Source organism: Astyanax mexicanus, chromosome 16, assembly GCF_023375975.1.
Source record: "Astyanax mexicanus isolate ESR-SI-001 chromosome 16, AstMex3_surface, whole genome shotgun sequence".
Taxonomy (NCBI): Eukaryota; Metazoa; Chordata; class Actinopteri; order Characiformes; family Acestrorhamphidae; genus Astyanax; species Astyanax mexicanus.
In genome coordinates, this window is record NC_064423.1 from 11,367,110 (window position 1) to 11,389,422 (window position 22,313).

Here is a 22,313-nt window from a genome sequence, read left to right on the forward strand (position 1 = left end):
AAACAGTTGTAAGTATAGTGCTTGCCTCCCCATCTGTCCAGCTGCACACCCCCAAATCCGCCAATGCATACCCGCATATCTATTCATGCATCCATCCATACATGCATACATATGTTCAACCATTCATCTAATCGGGCCTATAATACAATGTGCTCATAAGGTTACTGTTAAAAGGATGACATATGATAAATTTATGATCAGTGTTGCCCTTTCATATTGTTTTTAAGCCATAGTGTAAAGTCAGTTCATTTCTGGATCATCCACAGTATTTGTAGTGATCAAAATGATTAATATCACTATTAATAATTTTGTTGAAGCACTACACTCAAATGTAATTGTTATTTAACAGGTGCTTTTTCAAGAACAAGCCCGACAAGGGGAGGCAAGTGGAGAAAAGGAAGTCCAAGAAAACACAGCCAATCAATCCCAAAGTTATAATATTGACCTTGAATAATTTGTACATTATTTAGAAGCTAGTACCCAATGATTGGATTTTCAAATTACACATTTACATGTTTGTTTTGTATTTCCATTAGTATGGGGGTATCATATTTTTTATTATTTATGATAATGTATTATAATATATTTGTAATATTTACATTTTATTGATTTAATTTAATTTATATGTATGTATGTATTTATTTTATGTATATATTTCCTATTTGTTTTATTTGTATTACTTGTATCTTGGATGGTTTCATATTTCCATTTATATGTTACAAAAAAAAATGTCCAAAGTGTTTAATAGAGTGGCTTGTTGGTTTTATAAATTACAACAAAACAGAAGCAGGCACCACTTTCTTCTGCATGTGAAAAGTAATCATGAAATGATATGGAAGCCATTGTTAAGTTTTTATAATAACCTCAAGAAAGAAATGGTATTTTGTACTTTGAATTTTAATAAAAAACTAAAATGGAATCAATGTGGCGGTATAACTTTAACTGTGTATTGTGAAATATTTTCCAAATATTACTACAGGTAATTACCATTACTATATTACTACATGTATAAAATTTTAATGTAACAAATTTAGAGATGGAAATTGCGTTTATTTTGACTGTTTATTCTTGGATTTAAATAATAAGACAAATTCCTTGCAATATGCCTGATCACCATTTAAAACTTATATATTTTTATATATAATATATTTTTTGTGGATTTTCTATATAAACTGTCTTAATTTAGTTTAATAACAGTAGTAATATTCTGTACTTGAACTTTTTATCATTGTTAAAGATAATTATTCCATTTTTAAAGAGAGTATGACACTATTCTAAGAATTAAATGTGTTAAAAGTACAAGATTTCATGTAATTATAGTAAAATTTCTTGTAAAATGACTAATTCCTTTTTATAAGGAGTATATGACACTTTTTTAAAAATTAAAAATATGTTAAAAAGTAAAAGATTATATGTAATTATAGGACAGCTTCTTGTAAATGACTTTCAGTTTTATAAGGAGTGTAGGACCTTTTTTTATTAAGGCATGTTAAAAGTGAAAGATTTCATGTAATGATAAGGCAGTACAATTAGACGTTAGAAGTTAGATTAAGATTAATTAAAATAAAATCAGGTAAATCAATTAGATTATTTTTTAAATAACTTGAAAACGCTAATTTAAATGCATTTAATATGCATTTAAATATGATATTCTACCATACCTGTCAAGTTTTGGACTTAAAAATAAGGGATTTTTTCCGCCGCCCCAACAGCCCAAACGAGGAAAAAAAAAAATATATATATATATATATATATTATATATTATATATTTTTTATTTATTTAATAGATTTAAAATTGAAATTGAAGGGTGCACAAATTTACAAAAAGGACATGGATCAGATATATTCCATAAGTAAATAATAGTCCTAAGGGGCCTACACAATTAATAATCTTTCATTAATACTTCTTTCTATCGTTCAGTCCACTCCTGATCAGTTCAGTTAATTTCAGCCCTCTCCACATTTTCTCTCTCTCCAGCTCAACCATCTCTTCTACCCCTTCTAAATAATACATTACATTACATTATAATACATTACCACAATACTTGAGATTTAAACAAATTCTAACAAACCCTAAAACTAGCCCTGAACTAATAGAGTTTGGAAATGATAGTTATTGGCTGATCAGGCACATCAGGGCAGGGCATTATATATATATATATATATATATATATGTAGATTTTTCTCAAACCCTGAATATCTATCTAGCTAATTCTAAAGTTAAGCTAACTGAGTCACAAGCTGGATTTTATTAAACACACAGTGGGTTTAATTTATGTTTTGATTCAGAGAAGAGTCTTTTTAACCAGCTATCAGAAACAATCTCATCACAGTTTACATGGTTAATTACCTTTCTTTTAGAAAAATCTCCGTATATCCAGATTAGTTTTAACGACAGCTGCTCCGACTAGCTGCCTGAACTCACAGCGAGGGGAGGGGCGGGGCTTCCCGCACACTAAACTGCGCTCCGCAAAACCAGCTAGCTGATTGGCTGTTTCTCCTGAAAGGCGGGACTTTCTCCTTGAACCGGCACTACGATTGGTTAAGAGACACACAGCGGTCAGTGCATTGTCGCCTGTGGCCTATATATTTTTTTTATTTAGTATAATACTGGAAATTTACGGGAAAATACTAATACGGGAGGACGTCGGGAAAGAGGAGTAAAATACGGTAGTTTCCCGGCCAAAACGGGAGACTTGACAGGTATGTATTCTACACATGTGCATGTTATGTTAGTGCAGCCTGCATGTCTTATGTCATGTTAAGTACTGGCAAATGTTATTGCTGAATAATAAGGCATTGCCTTATAAATGCATTATTCAATGCATTTTAATGTATTATGTAGCCAGTATGTATAAGGTAAAATACATTTTTCAAATACATTCAAATAAAAAGTAATGTAATGTAATGTTCTCAACCGATGCAAAGTTCTAGAATGTTCTCTCCCATTAACTCTATACAGGGGACTCGTTCCTATTATGACGTCATCACATTCACTCTAAGAACTTGCCTGTTATGACGTCATTCCGCTCACAGTATATAAGAACATTCAGAGGAGCAGAAGTCTCTAAAAGAGCGCTGCTTGTTTGGGTTGTATTCCGTTGGTTGGATTTTTTAAGCTTTCAAGATGGCTGCACAGGTAGCACTCACGGTCGTGACCAGACTTGCGGTCCCGGCCAGAAGCACAGGATTTTTAAATCATTTTAAAAAAGGATTGGGCATCGCTTCCCTCTCCAGCACCATATGTTCAGATTTATTTGGAAGACCATTCAGTGCGGCGTCCCGCTTAATGGGTCGAACGCATGTGGACTGGAAGGCTAAGGGGGATGTGGCTGTTGTTTACGTCAATGAACCGAAATCAAAGGTGAACAGGTGGTCAGGCCACATGCAGAAGGAGATGATGGAGGTTATGGATGAGATCTGGACCAAGGACTCAGTCGGAAGTGCTGTAGTAATGTCCTCCAAGCCGAACTCTTACATTACAGGAATCGACTTAAAAAATATCAAGGCCTGCAAAACTGAAGTGGAAGCAATTCTTCTTTCTCGGCAGTGGCAGGGCATGATGAAAAGAATTGAGTTCTCCCCCAAACCTATTGTTGCTGCTATCAATGGATTGTGTTTTAACGCTGGATTGGAGTTTGCCACAGCCTGCCAGTATAGATTGGCCACGAGGTGCATTGAGACCAGTCTGATCAGCCGTGAGGTCAGGCTGGGTCTTATGCCTAGTGCTGGAGGTACACAAAGACTGACAAAATTGGTTGGACCATACAATGCCTTGGAGGTGATGCTGGAAGGTTACCGAATCAACGCAGATGCGGCAAAGAAAATGGGCCTGGTGCATAAGGTGGTTGACACAAAGGATTTTAACTATTTGGAGGACATAGCTGTGAACTGTGCTCGAGGAATTGTGAACAAAAGCATTTCACTCACTCCACAAATGAGCTGGGCCATGAAACTACAAGATTTTAATCATAGCTTTCCAACAGAGGCTATGTTTAGGGATGTGTGGGAAAAAGTCGTGAAAAGGGAAACGTACTTCACTGCTCCCCTAAAAATTATTGAGACTGTGCAGCTCGGTGTACAGCAGGGATCCGCAGCAGGGTACCGAGCAGAGTCGCATAACTTTGGCGAATTAGTAATGAGCCATGAAACAAACGCGCTGATTAATCTGTACAGGGACCTGAGTATAGCGCAACTCAAAAGGAGAACTTTAAAATAAGACAACTTTAATTGGTCCTCATTTAGATTAATTTTTAATACAATTTACACACAAAATAAAAGATAAAATTATAAATTCGAATACAAATAAATAGAAAGTGTAATCCCAGGTCGCTTGTTATAAAAGATTTGGAGGTAAAACGGCTGGCTATTTTAGAAGCGGGTCTGAAGTCCGCTCTGGTAACAGTCGATAAAAGAGACTAATTGGTCCTCCGATTCAGATTTAATCTCGGCGTCCGAATCGGAGATGGAGAGACTGGAGGCAAATGTTAGTTCGATATTTGCAGCTCTAGATTCGTTTGCCTCCAGCCACCGCTTCACTGAACGACCATAAACTAAAGGGAGTGTTCACGCAAACACGCCTGCTCCGCAGATTATATTAAACACCTCATAGACTAATACTGAAGGAGATACATGTAAGGAAAGCAGTGCATCTTTTAAACGCTATTAAATGTATGTGCATAATGTTCCATCGCTTATTTTGTCCAGTTTAGTTACAACATGATGTTGCTTTTCAAGTGTAATTTATTCACTTCTTGGGCCAGAACAAATAAACATCAGATGAAGAGCTCTAGTCTCCTACTTTAACCCTCCTATTATGTTAATTTGTCAGGAACACCAATGCTGTTTCCGGGTCATATTGACCTGGTGCATGTTTGGCCATCCAAAAGATGTCTGAAACAAAAAAAAAATCCTAACAAGCACTGTAAATGTTTCATTACTAACTCCATTGCTAATTATTCTATCAATATTCAGTGCAACGGTGTCCATTACCTCTAACAGGTAATGGTTCAATTAGGATTATTCACATTTTTTAAATAAAAAATGCATGTTCATACATTTTTAAAAATGTTCACTACTTTGTTACTTTTCAAAGACCAATATAAAAACATTATGAAAAATACGGAAAAATACTTTTAACTATTTTTCCTAGATCTTCGAACTTTAAAATGAGTCAATTTGACCCGTAACATAACAGGAACTGTAACTAGCCTGGCCCGAGCTGATTCTATACCCAAAATGTTTATCTCAAAATCTTCTCAGGGCTTAAATTAGACATTAGAAATTTGTCTATCTACTGTCAGACAAATGTTGGCATGTGTTAAATGTATTGTAGAAAACACGTGCTAGTGACTAGCATAATGTCTTGACACCCCTTGTAATGAATACATTTAGCTAAGTGGGAGAACCCATTGCTGAAAGATATGTACAATTGCACACACAGCTTGTCTAGTTATAGAAAAATACTGCCAAAAGAAAAGGCCATTCTGGAGCAGATAAACATGAATATATTGGCAGTATGGATTCCCATGTGCGTGTAACTAAAATGGCAAAACCTTAAACACCACACAGTCAGCAGGTGCACAGTTAATCAGTCACGGAATACCTCAGTTTTTACTCAGTTTGGTGCTGGAATGGTGGTGCTTGCACATCTCCCAGTAGTAGACGAAGAAAATATTGATTTAGTTCTATACCTATAACACTAGGTTTAACAATTTATTCTCATAATTATGAAAATCAGCGCAGCACTGACGAATGAGACCACTTGGGTGCGGTTTGGCCACGCTGAAGGGCTGAGTGATGTCACCCATTAAATCATTTTCTCCTAATAACTCAATAGCTAAAATAGCACAACCGTTTATTTTAACGCCACAAACCAGCACAAAAGCAGCACTAAGGAACGAGACTACCTTGGTGCGATTTGGCCACAGATGAGGGGCTGTGTTACATAACAGGTAAAAAAAATAAATTGTTTAATTTCTTAATAATGATATAAGCAAAAACGCTCATTTTTGTTGCACAAAAGCAGCACTAACGAACGAGACCACTTTGGTGCGATTTGACAACAGATGAGGGGCTGTGTTACATAAAAGGTAAGAAAATAAAATGTTAATATCTTAATAACCATAAAAAAACAACGATTTTCCTGCACAAACACAACATTAACCAACGAAAACATTTAATTCCGTTTCACACAGTGCCCACAATAAAATCAGGCTTGTGAAAATACAATACTTTTAAAGTAATCATTATAAATACATATTTAAAATAAAATCATGTAAAGCATGCTAAAAAAATGTAAGAAAAAAAAGTAACATATTAACTTGAGAAAAAGATCTCCTACGCGAAAGTTGCAGTGTGCATGATTTAAAGCATGTATTACAGTGGCTGCATGTACAACAGAGCTGGGGGAGAAGATTCTTGCGATTCTCCTGCAAAGACTAAAAATGGAAAAGAAACTCAATAAATACAGCTCAATAATCAACACATAACACAGAAATAAAACTACCTCTCTGTAAAACAATGTAACATTTTGAAAACGCAGACCTTCCTTTTACTAAACAAAATCTGTTTTTAGATAAATTTATAGACCCCAGCTGGCACACAACCGACCTTCAACGTTGAAATGTGTTTCGAATATGACTAAAGTAATGTTTGTTGTTGTTTCAACGTTGAAGCAACGTTGAATCAACATTTAATGTTCAATGGATATGCTAACGTTGAAATGTAAATGTTGAATCAACATTTAATGTTCAATGGTTGTGCTAACGTTGACATTTTAGCGTTGAATCAACATAATGTCCTCAACCTTCTGCTTTTTGAATCAGCATTTTCCATTTCATCACCATATAATTTCTAAAAACGGTTGGATGGAGGGATTAAAGAGTGATTTACTTCTATTTGCAGTAACTGCTTTTTAATTTAACATAATGTTCATGTTCTATTTGTTTTACTGTTTTAGTGTTTTTAAGATCTGGGGTGGGTCTCCCGAAAACGATCAATCTTAGCGAATAACGAACAAACTAACGAATGACGTGAGTAAAGGACGAGCCAGGTGTGCAAGTGTTTCCCAAAGAGCTTCGCCCAGATGAACGGCAACAATTTTGGTTAGAAGCGCCGGATTATTAAATATTACCTGCACATTCACTGCAGAGTACCGTTTACAATACGTGTTGGTGTAATTTAGGACACCACAGGCGTCCCGTGCACCGGACCTACAGTACCAGGGATTTTCTCAATAGCATGGAAACATATTGTGTTGGGCTGTAATTTCCGGCCTGTGTATAGTTTGCGTGTATGGCCAGTGTTGGGCACGTTACTTTGAAAAAGTAATTAGTTATAGTTACTCCTTACTTCTCTATAAAAGTAACTGAGTTACTAACGGAGTTACTCCACTATAAAAGTAATTAGTTACCAGTAAAAGTAACTATGCGTTACTTTTTATTATTCGCCCGTCAAAAAAAGGAAATCTATTATGCATTTACTATTATTATTAGAAAAATAACAAACGAAAAATTGACCCAAAATGAACCCAAAATATTGATAAAAATATAATCTAACGAATTTCAAAAAAACCAAAACGACATTCTCCACAGAACCAAAGAAAATTACTAAAACTTGTAATACTGAAAAAAACGGAAAAAACGGAAAAAACGCGTCTGGGGATGAAATTAAACAAACCAAGCCACACCCAAAGGAAATACATATATATAAACAAAACAAAATAATGGACAAAAACAACAATCTAATGACCGTTAAAATGGTATTAATATAACAGCTTCACCAAAAGAGAATAGAGCTTAGATCGGGCCCAAAAAATCCGCCCCGACCCAGCCGGAGCCCGTGCACGTTCTGCCCGAGCCCAAACCATGAACTGTCATTATGAGCCGGAGCCCCCGATCCGCACCATAAACTGTCTGTTTTCGGGCTGATTGAATGAGCGAAATATAATCAGAATTATGTTAACTAACACTGTAACATACTATTATTTAATTTAAATGATTTTTAAGAACAGCTACACACAGTGCTGCAAGTCAAACACGGAGGCGTGCGCCCAGAGCTACTTGATTACATTTTTCATTTTATTATAGTTTAATTTTATTTTATTTTTTTTCTGTTCAGTAAGTTTTAGGGTGGGCTTGCTAGTTTTTATTAGTTTTCACACATCTCATCAGAGAGATCAATCTAAGAAACATGAGAGAGAAAGAGGGAGAGAAAGAGAGAGAGAGATTTGCCTGTTCTGGTATGAGCTACTCACAGGTAAATGTTGTCACACACTGTATCTCCTGTTTCTCTTTCATCTGCCTTGCACGCATATTGTAATACGAGGCTGAAGTTGGTTTGATATTCGCAGCTCCAGATTCGTTTGGCTCGATATTCGCAGCCTCGTATTCCCCTGCTGAAGTTGGTTTGATATTCGCAGCTGCCGCTTTACTGAACCACCGTGAACTAAAGGGAGCGTTCACAAACACCCGCTGTTTATATTAAACACCTCACAGATCAACACTGAAGGAGATAGAATGAAGAAAAGCAGTACATCTGTTTATTAACAATGTAAATATACAATATCGTATTAAATGTAATTTTGTATATTGTAAAATATTTATTTTAATTACTGAATTTATAATTATATATTACAATAAATAATTAAATATATATTTAATAAAATTATATTTTAAAAGCCATTGCGCTCAAAAAATATGAGGCAGATGTTCAAGTGTGATTTTGAAGAACTTTTTCATGTTGGGCCAGAACAAATACACATGATCTGAAGAGTACTAGTCTTCTTCTTTAAGGAAAACCTGGAATTAGCCTGGCCCGAGCTGATTTTATACTTTAAAATTAACTGGCAACGTGGCCTACCGATCCATAATGCACAAAAAAATTGAATATAAAGCTGATGTTCTAGTGTGATTTTGAAGGACTTTTTAATCTTGGGCCAGACCAAATACACATGATCTGAAGAGTACTAGTCTTCTTCTTTAAGGAAAACCTGGAATTAGCTTGGCCCGAGCTGATTTTATACTTTAAAATGAACTGGCAACATGGAATAACGATCCATAATGCACAATTTTTTTTATGTAAAGCTGATGTTCTAGTGTGATTTTGAAAGACTTTTTCATCTTGGGCCAGACCAAATACACATGATCTGAAGAGTACGAGTCTTCTTCTTTAAGGAAAACCTGCACCCTAAAAAATGCTGGGTTATTTAAACTACCCAACTGCTACGTTACTGAGGTTGGGTCAAAAATATGGGTTATTTTTTCGTTTGTTGGGTAATTTTAAACAACCCAGCGCTGCTGGGTTTGCAGTGCGGACCTGAGAGAGAACATGCACGTCACGTCAAGTCACGCCCCGCCCCGCCCCGCCCCGCCCTGGACGCCGACCGCACCATTTCCCTCCCGCTGGAAGAGGCTCCTGTGGGAAGTAAATGGCTGAAATAAATATGTAAGTAAAGTGCTTAATCTTGAGTTTTTATATAAATATGTCGATTTAATGCTAGACACCAAGTGTTTAGATTCATTCTCCCTCACAAATTGAGGCTGAAAGACGTACTGTGAGCATTAGGTAAAATTAGCTAAAAATTAGCTTGTTAGCTAAATTGCTAGCTATGCAGTGTTTGATAACTGGGTAAACCTTTGGACAAAGCACCTTCGGCTGGACTAGTTTCGAGTTGCGATAAAGGGAAAAAAATGCTTTTGTGGAATTATGTTATTTTAGCTAAGGTAAGCCTCTTAATATCAAATTAGCATGTTAGCTGCGCTAGAGATTTAGCTAGCCAGCTAGATAACTAACTAGATTTTGCTGACTAACGCTAGTTTTTACTTTTTACACTGAACATAGGAAGCTATTTTATCGTCCTTACTGCTAATTAGCTGGATATCTAGCTAACTAGCATCAGTAGGCGCCATTTCATCGTGCAGATGAGTTGAAACTGTGTTTTTGAAGTTGATAAACTCTGCTTGAGTGACTTGCATTAAAATGTACAGTATTTGAACTAATATTTAATATATAATATATGATGCATTTGCATTTAATTAATTTAGCAATTTGTTCCACTATCCTACTTTTTCATGCTGTGTGTATAAGCAGTGTTTTTAATAAACTACCTGTGCACTATCTTTCTCAGTGCCTTGTTTTAAACGTTAGAGCCCTTGGAATCTAGCAATGAAGTGTGGAGCTACTTTGATATTGTAAATGATGTAAAAATGTAAAAGAAAGTCCATATTACACTGGCTTTCTCCTTAAAGCTATATGCAAATGCTGAAAAGTACCTTAAAAGGAAGGAACATAGATTTTAGTACTTAGTTGCTTTCTAATTTTTCTTGAATTATATTTTAAGTCTAGCTGGAAGAAAATACATCTTGTTGGGTTCCGCTTTAAAAAATAAAATGTTAGTTGATGTGGTTTTGTTAATACAATTTATTTTTCTTCAGTTCTGTTAGATTTTCCTGTTCCATGGATTCATTTGTGAAGGAGAAATTACATGAGTGGAAACTGGACTCTCTGATTCCTAGGTCTGAGTGTAAGTTAACCTTCATATAAATAACTTGAAAGTATTTATGATGGTCATTTCATGAATGAATGAGTCTGCGGCAAAGTATTGGTTAAGGTCTGATCCAAAGTCTGAGCTTATTTTTCTTTTTTTAGAACAAAGAGTACCAAAGGTACAGTATAAATGTCACAGTGAAATTTTAAGGGGAGTTTCACCAATTTTATTTTTGTCATTTACCCAGTGATTGAATATGAAATATTAAAATATGTATTTAAATAAAAGTTTAAAATATTTAAACTATATGACAGCAAACTTATTCATTTTTGCTTCAATCTTAATGTTGTTCATTATGTTTGAGTTAATTTCTGCTCTGGTACAAACTCAGGGGCATTATTTTAACCAGAGTACATTGTCATTTAGAATGAAATTGGTGATCTCAACTTCAGTTCTGCAAAAGCATTTATTTGTTGTCTTTTTTTTATTGCATGCACACTTCTTCTCAGATGAAGAAATGAAAAAGGAGTTTTCTTTTACTGGACGATGCTTCCATTGTGGCGCTAGTTCCTGTGATTGGTCCCAGACTGAAACTGAGGTGACACCTCAGAAAACTGAATGAGGTAATTAGACAACAGTCTACTAATGGGGTATTTGGGGTAGAAAAAAAGTGCTAACTGTAGGGGTACAGTCAGTGCTAGAGTGGCTAAAATCTCTCTATTCCCATAAGCCGGCTGGTCATATTTTGTCTTTACAGAAACACACCAGGGATACACGGCTGTAGGGGGAGATAGTGTGTGCATGTGAAAATAGCTTTGCCAAATTTAGCAATTTTTTCATCATGTACATATATTCCTGTTAATACTAACTTGTTTCTCGACAGCCAGATATCTGCCAAATTAGGTTATTTAAAAACTGATTCCATCAAAAGATTTAAACTGAAGATAAGTTTTTTGATAGATTTTTAGTTTATTGTCCACATCTGCACTAATGTTTTAAAGATTGTATGGTCAAGAAAAGTTGCTGAGAAGCCATGAAAAAGTCATGGGTTAAAAAGTATATTAACCTTGTATTATTCCTAATATAATGTTTTTCTTTTCAGATGCGCAAGGTGAAGAGGATAGAAGAGCTTCCGTCCGAGCTACAAAGAGACAAAAAAATAATAATTTATTGATCTGCAACCAGTAAGTTAATATACATTGCTGTGAAAAAGTATTGGCCACCTTACATATTTATTTTCATTTTGCCTTTTTGTCAGTTGCATTTTTTTAGACTAATTCACACATTTTAACAATATAATCTGAGTAATTTTAAAACTATTTAAAAATAAATCATTTACTTTATTAAAGGAACCAAAATGGCCCTATGTGAAAGTATTGCTCTACACAAGTCTTGTATTACATTAGCGTCCAGTCGTGTTGCAAAGATGGTCACATAGTGAACTGACTTGTCTATAAGGTTTTAGATGAAAGCGTTCTCTTCTGATGTAAAATGTATTGTAATACAAACATTGGATTGATAGCAGCTTATGCTCAGCATGCTTTATTTAAGAATGTTAGTACTAATTCAAAGCAATAAAAGTACTAATTCTGTTTAAATTCTCATCTTTACAACAGGTTGGGACCATTATGGGGAGTTCCTGTCCGAGGCACAAGTCACAAGACCATACCCATTTGTTTTGGCTCTAGGTACATGCCAACATACATACCACTGTATAGTATTTTAATGTGCAATGCAGGTTTCATGTGTTGAGATTTTTTTGTTCTCTGCTGTTTCAGCACTGTAGGACTAATAAAGGATTATCTTTTTGTAGGAGATGATCGGCACTGCTCGCAATCCTTTGTGGTCATCAACAGGGAAAAGAAATGTTGTTGAGGAATGTTTATGAAATGGAAATGAAATGGTTGTTGTTGATGACTGTTGTTAAGAAATTACTTTGAGAAATTATCATGAGATGTACTTATTCAATAAAGCATTTTATTGTTGGTACTTAAGTATTATTTAATTTTTTTCAATGTTTATGGTGTAAAAAAAACTTGCATTAAAAGGTCTAAATTTTACATTTATTCGTACTTTAAAATCAACCCAAACTTTGGTTAAGTCAACCCAGCAAAGTAGTTAAAATTACATAGCGTTTGGGTTGAATGCTTAACCCAAAATGCATGGTCAAATGAATAACCCAATATGCTGGGTCAATTCTACCAAGTGCTGTGTTTGTCCAATATTGACCCAGCGCTGGGTTGTGAAAACAACCCAATTTGGGTCAATTTCTACCCAGCATTTTTTAGAGTGTGGAATTAGCTTGGCCCGAGCTGATTTTATACTTTAAAATGAACTGGCAACATGGAATAACGATCCATAATGCACAAAAAAATTTAATATAAAGCTGATGTTCTAGTGTGATTTTGAAGGACTTTTTAATCTTGGGCCAGAACAAATACACATGATCTGAAGAGTACTAGTCTTCTACTTTAAGGAAAACCTGGAATTAGCCTGGCCCGAGCTGATTTTATACTTTAAAATGAACTGGCAACATGGTATAACGAGCCATAATGCACAATTTTTTTTATGTAAAGCGGATGTTCTAGTGTGATTTTGAAGGACTTTTTAATCTTGGGCCAGAACAAATACACATGATCTGAAGAGAACTAGTCTGCTACTTTAAGGAAAACCTGGAATTAGCCTGGCCCGAGCTGATTTTATACTTTAAAATGAACTGGCAACATGGAATAACGATCCATAATGCACAGAAAAATTTAATATAAAGCTGATGTTCTAGTGTCATTTTGAAGGACTTTTTAATCTTGGGCCAGAACAAATACACATGATCTGAAGAGAACTAGTCTTCTTCTTTAAGGAAAACCTGGAATTAGCCTGGCCCGAGCTGATTTTATACTTTAAAATTAACTGGCAACATGGCCTACCGATCCATAATGCACAAAAAAATTTAATATAAAGCTGATGTTCTAGTGTGATTTTGAAGGACTTTTTAATCTTGGGCCAGACCAAATACACATGATCTGAAGAGTACTAGTCTTCTTCTTTAAGGAAAACCTGGAATTAGCCTGGCCCGAGCTGATTTTATACTTTAAAATTAACTGGCAACGTGGCCTACCGATCCATAATGCACAAAAAAATTGAATATAAAGCTGATGTTCTAGTGTGATTTTGAAGGACTTTTTAATCTTGGGCCAGAACAAATACACATGATCTGAAGAGAACTAGTCTTCTACTTTAAGGAAAACCTGGAATTAGCCTGGTCCAAGCTGATTTTATACTTTAAAATGAACTGGCAACATGGTATAACAAGCCATAATGCACAATTTTTTTTATGTAAAGCTGATGTTCTAGTGTGATTTTGAAAGACTTTTTAATCTTGGGCCAGAACAAATACACATGATCTGAAGAGAATTAGTCTGCTACTTTAAGGAAAACCTGGAATTAGCCTGGCCCGAGCTGATTTTATACTTTAAAATGAACTGGCAACATGGAATACCGATCCATAATGCACAAAAAAATTGAATATAAAGCTGATGTTCTAGTGTGATTTTGAAGGACTTTTTAATCTTGGGCCAGAACAAATACACATGATCTGAAGAGAACTAGTCTTCTTCTTTAAGGAAAACCTGGAATTAGCCTGGCCCGAGCTGATTTTATACTTTAAAATTAACTGGCAACATGGAATACCGATCCATAAAGCACAATTTTTTTATGTAAAGCTGATGTTCCAGTGTGATTTTGAAGGACTTTTTCATCTTGGGCCAGAACAAATACACATGATCTGAAGAGTACTAGTCTTCTACTTTAAGGAAAACCTGGAATTAGCCTGGCCCGAGCTGATTTTAGACTGCACAATTAATTGGCAACATGGCAGCACAAAAAAAATATTATTTAAAGCTGATATTCCAGTATGATTTTGGACTTTTTTTTTTCAGACCAAATACACATGAGATGAAGTGTTCTGGTATTCTCAAAATCAATGCTTTATATTCATTATTTCTGTGCAAAATGGCTTTCATGTCATGTTGCCAATTCATTTTAAAGTATAAAATCAGCTCGGGCCAGGCTAATTCCAGGTTTTCCTTAAAGTAGAAGACTAGTACTCTTTAGATCATGTGTATTTGGTCTGGCCCAAGATGAAAAAGTCCTTCAAAATCACACTGGAACATCAACTTTACATAAAACATTGTTTATTATGGCTCATTATACCATGTTGCCAGTTAATTTTAAAGTATAAAATCAGCTTGGGCCAGGCTAATTCCAGGTTTTCCTTAAAGTAGAAGACTAGTACTCTTCAGATCATGTGTATTTGTTCTGGCCCAAGATGAAAAAGTCCTTCAAAATCACACTAGAACATCAGCTTTACATAAAAACAATTGTGCATTATGGATCCGTATTCCATGTTGCCAGTTCATTTTAAAGTATAAAATCAGCTTGGGCCAGGCTAATTCCAGGTTTTCCTTAAAGTAGAAGACTAGTACTCTTTAGATCATGTGTATTTGGTCTGGCCCAAGATGAAAAAGTCCTTCAAAATCACACTGGAACATCAACTTTACATAAAACATTGTTTATTATGGCTCATTATACCATGTTGCCAGTTAATTTTAAAGTATAAAATCAGCTTGGGCCAGGCTAATTCCAGGTTTTCCTTAAAGAAGAAGACTAGTTCTCTTCAGATCATGTGTATTTGTTCTGGCCTAAGATTAAAAAGTCCTTCAAAATCACACTACAACATCAGCTTTATATTCAATTTTTTTGTGCATTATTGATCGGTAGGCCATGTTGCCACTTAATTTTAAAGTATAAAATCAGCTCGGGCCAGGCTAATTCCAGGTTTTCCTTAAAGTAGAAGACTAGTACTCTTCAGATCATGTGTATTTGTTCTGGCCCAAGATTAAAAAGTCCTTCAAAATCACACTAGAACATCAGCTTTATATTCAATTTTTTTGTGCATTATGGATCGTTATTCCATGTTGCCAGTTCATTTTAAAGTATAAAATCAGCTCGGGCCAGGCTAATTCCAGGTTTTCCTTAAAGAAGAAGACTAGTTCTCTTCAGATCATGTGTATTTGTTCTGGCCCAAGATTAAAAGGTCCTTCAAAATCACACTAGAACATCAGCTTTAAATTAAACTTTTTTGTGCCTTATGGATCGGTATGCCATGTTGCCAGTTAATTTTAAAGTATAAAATCAGCTCGGGCCAGGCTAATTCCAGGTTTTCCTTAAAGAAGAAGACTAGTTCTCTTCAGATCATGTGTATTTGGTCTGGCCCAAGATGAAAAAGTCTTTCAAAATCACACTAGAACATCAGCTTTACATAAAAAAAGTTGTGCATTATGGCTTGTTATACCATGTTGCCAGTTCATTTTAAAGTATAAAATCAGCTCGGGCCAGGCTAATTCCAGGTTTTCCTTAAAGAAGAAGACTAGTACTCTTCAGATTATGTGTATTTGGTCTGGCCCAAGATGAAAAAGTCCTTCAAAATCACACTAGAACATCAGCTTTAAATTAAACTTTTTTGTGCCTTATGGATCGGTATGCCATGTTGCCAGTTAATTTTAAAGTATAAAATCAGCTTGGGCCAGGCCAATTCCAGGTTTTCCTTAAGGTAGAAAACTAGTACTCTTCAGATCATGTGTATTTGGTCTGGCCCAAGATTAAAAAGTCCTTCAAAATCACACTAGAACATCAGCTTTATATTCAATTTTTTTGTGCATTATGGATCGGTAGGCCACGTTGCCAGTTAATTTTAAAGTATAAAATCAGCTCGGGCCAGGCTAATTCCAGGTTTTCCTTAAAGTAGCAGACTAGTTCTCTTCAGATCATGTGTATTTGTTCTGGCCCAAGATTAAAAAGTCCTTCAAAATCACACTAGAACATCAGCTTTATATTCAATTTTTTTGTGCATTATGGATCGTTATTCCATGTTGCCAGTTCATTTTAAAGTATAAAATCAGCTTGGGCCAGGCCAATTCCAGGTTTTCCTTAAGGTAGAAAACTAGTACTCTTCAGATCATGTGTATTTGGTCTGGCCCAAGATTAAAAAGTCCTTCAAAATCACACTAGAACATCTGCCTCATATTTTTTGAGCGCAATGGCTTTTAAAATATAATTTTATTAAATATATATTTAATTATTTATTGTAATATATAATTATAAATTCAGTAATTAAAATAAATATTTTACAATATACAAAATTACATTTAATACGATATTGTATATTTACATTGTTAATAAACAGATGTACTGCTTTTCTTCATTCTATCTCCTTCAGTGTTGATCTGTGAGGTGTTTAATATAAACAGCGGGTGTTTGTGAACGCTCCCTTTAGTTCACGGTGGTTCAGTAAAGCGGCAGCTGCGAATATCAAACCAACTTCAGCAGGGGAATACGAGGCTGCGAATATCGAGCCAAACGAATCTGGAGCTGCGAATATCAAACCAACTTCAGCCTCGTTATTGTAATCCCATACATAATTCTGCAGTTTCTCAGTGTTTTCTGTCGTATTTTGCGGCTAGCGCGAGCGCTTTACACAAGAACCAATGGACCACGAGGTGCCGCGAGCTGGGCACAACACCGCCCGCTGTACAACTCCGCTGTACAACAGGGCTTATAAATAAATTAAACACGAAAATTAGGGTATTCTATCAGTAATTTCAGTTCGTTTTAGTTAGTTAAACACAAAATACAGTTCGAGATAGATATGTTTTTTTCCTTTTAATTACCGTTTTTATTAGATTCAGTTAACACAAATGTTTTTTCACTTTCAGTTTTCGCTATTTCGTTTGCTTTAGTGAACAATAATAATTGGTTACTTAGCAACATTGTGATTATCACACCAAAGCTTTATATAAAATAAAAATAGGAGCCCGATTTCGGGTCGGTCCTCGGGTCAGGTCGGTTCGGGCAGAGAATCTAAGCTCTAAAAGAGAAAGCAGCAGCACCACAAAAACCGGAGCAGCTAAAAACCGGAGCGTCCTTAATTCGGAACTTGGGCTGTCCACGACAATCACTGAATTAATTAGAGCAAATCGTCACAATTGTGCCTCACTTCACCACCCCAAACCACAGGCACAGCGGTCAGAAGTTCACCGGAAAGAGGAGGGGTTAACCAGGGCAAAGCAAAGTTGAAACAAAAAAAAAGTTAATAGAGCAGCTAAAGTAACGTGCAGTAACGGGGTGTCGGAAATGGTAACGGGGTTATAATTACAGTCATAGTAATTAGTTAGATTACTCGTTACTGAAAAAGTTTTAACGCCGTTACTCCCAACACTGTGTATGGCAAAGTAACGGCCTGGTTACAGAATACACAAACATGGACTATGAGCATCATCTGAAGGAATTCATCGATTGCATTAATTGCAGCATTAATGTCAAAAGCTCTACCTGGATTTAATTATTTATTTGTGGGGTTGATTCAAATATGCTAGAAGAGCTAGAAGAATACTAACTTTATGGAAACTCTTAAAATTAACAAAACAAAAAATGTCAGCTAGCTCCGGAATGTGTAACTTTATCCTATAAAATGTTTTGTAATGTTCAGGGGAATAAAGGTCTAAGAGATGTACAGTATTTGCAGCATCTGTTACTGACTGATGTTCATTACAGGGAGTCTTTTGAATCTATGCCAGTTATTAATTTATTGATTTGCTCCTCATTTAAAATTCAATTGAATTGTACAGTTTAAAATGCCTTCTTAGCAAAAAGAGGAATGCAATTAATTAAGATTAATTAAGAATAATTAATCCAAAAGGCTGTAATTCAATTTGATTATTAAAGTAATTGTAGACAGACATTTTGGACATTTACCCGTAGGGTAGTAATACATTCAGAAGTGTCCTTAAACTTTTGGACATTTTGGGGGTGGGGGGAGGGGTTGTACAGGGCAATAGCGATGACGTCATCGCCGCTGCCGCGCGCGTTTGAGGGTGATGATCATCGCCGCTCACGCCTATATAAAGGCCACCCCGTGCTCTGTTTCGGTTGTATTCTTGTGATTAAAAAGCTTTCTAGATGGCGGTACAGCTAGCACTCACTGTCGTGACCAGACTTGCGGTCCCGGCCAGAAGCACAGGAATTTTAACTAACTTAACTAAAGGAGTGGGCCTCTCTTCTCTCACTAGAACCATATGTTCAGGTTTATTTGGAAGATCATTAAGTACGTCTTCCCACTTAAAGGATCGAAAAGTGACCTGGGAAGCCAAGGAGGGTGTGGCTGTTGTTCACGTCAATGACCCATATTCAGAGGTGAACACATGGTCAGCTCAGACAAAGAAGGAGATGATGGAGGCTATGGAGGGGATCTGGTACAACAGCGCAGTCGAAAGTGCTGTAGTGATCTCCGCCAAGCCGCACTGCTTCATGTCAGGGGTCGACGTAGACATGATCTCGGCCTGTAAATCTAAAGAGGAAGCAACTCTCCTTTCTCGGCAGTGGCAGGGCATGATGAAAAGAATTGAGTGCTCCCCCAAACCTATTGTTGCTGCTATCAGCGGATGGTGTCTTGATGGGGGATTGGAGTTTGCCACAGCCTGCCAGTACAGATTGGCTACGAGGAGCAGGACCAGTCTCGTCAGCCGTGAGGCCAGGCTGGGTCTTATGCCTAGTGCTGGAGGTACACAAAGACTGACTAAATTGCTTGGACCATACCATGCCTTGGAGGTGATGCTGGAAGGTGGCAGAATCAACGCTGATGAGGCACTGAAAATGGGTCTGGTGCATAAGGTGGTTGACACGCTGGATCTTAAATATTTTGAGGATATAGCTGTAGACTGTGCTCGAGGAATAGTTGACAAAACTATTCCAATCACTCCAGAAAAGAATTGGGCCAAGATAGCACACAATTTCTATAATAGCTGTCCAAAAAGTCGGTACTCTATGTACTGGAATATGTTGGAAAGAGTTATGAACAAGGAAACAATGACGACTGCACCCCTAAAAATATTAGAGACTGTGCAGATTGGAGTGGAGCAGGGACCAGAAGCAGGGTTCCGAGCAGAGTCGAGGAACTTTAGCGAATTAGTAATGAGCCCTAAAACAACTGTGCTCACCTCACCATACCAAGACCTGATTATAAGGTACCTCAAAAAGAAAACTAGAACATAAGATTAGTTTAATTTAATTGGCCCAATGAAAAAATCTAGAAAACATAGCTAGACTAACTAAAACTAAATCTGTCTGCTGCCTCTCCCCCTCTCGCTGCTGCATCGAATCAAAATCAATAAATCTTCAATATATATATATATATATATATATATATATATATATATATATATATATATATATATATATATATATAAACACATCTAAATTAAGTTATTTATATATATTTGTTTCACATCCACCTCGTTGGTATAGGGGTATGATTCTCACTTCGGGAGTGAGAGGTCCCGAAATCCCGGACGAGCCTTGATAAACACAACAAATATATGTATACATTATATATATATATATATATATATATATATATATATATATATATATATATATATATATATATATATAATGAATATTATATAAAGATTGATTGATTTGAACCTACTAAATATTAATCCCATTGTTTTGTTTGATAAACACAACTAATTTAAGTTCATACAATAATTACATTGAATATTATAAAGATTGTTTGATTTAAACCTACTTAATATTAATCTAATTGTTGTTGTTTGATAAACCCATTGGAACCGTTGGACTAGATCCCGGGTTCAAAACCTGGACAAGCCTTGATAAAAGCAACTAAATTAAGATCCACCAACTATTTTTTTTAAATATTATATAAAGATTGATTTATTTGAACCTACTAAACATTAATCCCATTATCTGGTTTGATAAACCAAACTAAATTAAGATCCACCAACCTTTTTTATTGAAAATTGAAGATTTATATCTACAAGAATTAATTATCAATTAAATGCACAACTCTTTGGACACTTTACTGGTGTACAGGGCAAGAGCGATGACGTCATCGCCGCGGCCGCGCGCGTTTGAGAGAGGGCGAGGGTGATGACGTCATCGCCGCTCACGCCTATATAAAGGCCACCTCGTGCTCTGTTTCGGTTGTATTCTTGTGGCTAAAATTTATTTCAGCTTTCTAGATGGCGGTACAGCTAGCACTCACTGTCGTGACCAGACTTGCGGTACCGGCCAGAAGCACAGGAATTTTAACTAATTTAACTAAAGGAGTGGGCCTCTCTTCCTTCACTAGCACCATATGTTCAGGTTTATTTGGAAGATCATTCAGTACATCTTCCCACTTAAAGAATCGAAAAGTGACCTGGGAAGCCAAGGGGGATGTGGCTGTTGTTTACGTCAATGACCCACATTCAGAGGTGAACACATGGTCAGCTCAGACAAAGAAGGAGATGGTGGAGGCTATGGAGGGGATCTGGAATAACGACTCAGTCGGAAGTGCTGTAGTGATCTCCCCCAAGCCGCACAGCTTCATTTCAGGGGTCGACGTAGACATGATCTCGGCCTGTAAATCTAAAGAGGAAGCAACTCTCCTTTCTCAGCAGTGGCAGGGCATGATGAAAAGAATTGAAGGCTCCCCCAAACCTATTGTTGCTGCTATCAGCGGATGGTGTCTTGATGGGGGATTGGAGTTTGCCACAGCCTGCCAGTACAGATTGGCTACGAGGAGCAGGACCAGTCTCGTCAGCCGTGAGGTCAGGCTGGGTCTTATGCCTAGTGCTGGAGGTACACAAAGACTGACTAAATTGCTTGGACCATACCATGCCTTGGATGTGATGCTGGAAGGTTGCAGAATCAATGCTGATGAGGCACTGAAAATTGGTCTGGTGCATAAGGTGGTTGACACGCTGGATCTTAAATATTTTGAGGATATAGCTGTAGACTGTGCTCGAGGAATAGTTGACAAGACTATTACACTCACTCCAGAAAAGAATTGGACCAAGATAGCACAGGATTTCTATTATTGCTTTCCAATATTTCGGTACTCTGTGTACTGGAATATGTTGGAAAGAATTATGAACAGGGAAACATTGACGACTGCACCCCTAAAAATATTAGAGACTGTGCAGATTGGAGTGGAGCTGGGACCAGAAGCAGGGTTCCGAGCAGAGTCGAGGAACTTTGGTGAATTAGTAATGAGCCCTGAAACAAACGTGCTCACCGCACCGTACCAAGACCTGATTATAAGGTACCTCAAAAGGAAATCTAGAACATAAGATTAGTTTAATTTAATTTAATTAACTAAACACTACTAAAAACAACTACTGACTCCTCCTCAACCCCCTGCCCTACAGGAAATTCCCCCGTTCTCCAGGAAATATAAAGATCTGGATATATAAGATACACCAACAATTTTATTGAATATTATATAAAGATTGATTGCTTTGAACCTACTAAATATTAATCCCATTATTTTGTTTGATAAATACAACTAAAGTAAGTTCAACCAACAATTATATTGAATATTATAAAGATTGTTTGATTTGAACCTACTAAATACTAATCCCATTGTTTTGTCTGAAAAACCCAACTTAATTAAGTTATATATATTAAGAGATATATATACATATATGTATATATATATATATAAACATCTGCGTAGTACAAAATAAAATATTCCAGCTAATAACAGCTGCTAAAAGACTCAGAAATAAAAATGCTGAATACAGCAAGTGTAGAGAAACAAAATATTAAACAATCCTTTCAGTTTACAAACAATTATATTTTGAGAGCAAAACATTAAAACATTCTTGAGAATAAATAATAAAAAAAGTAAAAATAAACCTGACATGTGCAAATAATTTTGTAGATCAGAACACAGCAGTAAACAGAACATACCAATAAAGTGAATATG

The 22,313-nt window shown here is 36.1% G+C and overlaps 3 protein-coding genes and 1 long non-coding RNA gene across 4 annotated transcripts; all 4 read left to right on the plus strand.

Annotated features, from left to right (window-relative positions):
• Positions 1–3,090: 3,090 nt before the first annotated feature.
• Positions 3,091–5,904, plus strand: LOC103029330 (trifunctional enzyme subunit alpha, mitochondrial-like). Its single transcript, XM_049465586.1, has one exon. It carries the CDS (start codon positions 3,128–3,130, stop codon positions 4,217–4,219), a length of 1,092 nt encoding a protein of 363 aa, XP_049321543.1. The 5' UTR covers positions 3,091–3,127; the 3' UTR covers positions 4,220–5,904.
• A 3,298-nt stretch (positions 5,905–9,202) lies between these two features.
• On the plus strand, positions 9,203–12,478 carry LOC125782210 (uncharacterized). The gene is made up of 6 exons (XR_007424812.1): positions 9,203–9,447; positions 10,437–10,525; positions 10,999–11,112; positions 11,592–11,673; positions 12,106–12,177; positions 12,303–12,478. It is a non-coding gene; the product is annotated as an uncharacterized LOC125782210 (long non-coding RNA).
• A 5,956-nt stretch (positions 12,479–18,434) lies between these two features.
• On the plus strand, positions 18,435–19,676 carry LOC111192562 (trifunctional enzyme subunit alpha, mitochondrial-like). The gene has a single exon (XM_049465588.1). It carries the CDS (start codon positions 18,503–18,505, stop codon positions 19,592–19,594), a length of 1,092 nt encoding a protein of 363 aa, XP_049321545.1. The 5' UTR covers positions 18,435–18,502; the 3' UTR covers positions 19,595–19,676.
• Positions 19,677–20,564: 888 nt separating this feature from the next.
• Positions 20,565–21,958, plus strand: LOC111192563 (trifunctional enzyme subunit alpha, mitochondrial-like). The gene has a single exon (XM_049465587.1). The coding sequence runs from the start codon at positions 20,584–20,586 to the stop codon at positions 21,673–21,675; it is 1,092 nt and encodes a 363-aa protein (XP_049321544.1). The 5' UTR covers positions 20,565–20,583; the 3' UTR covers positions 21,676–21,958.
• The last annotated feature ends 355 nt before the right edge of the window (positions 21,959–22,313 follow it).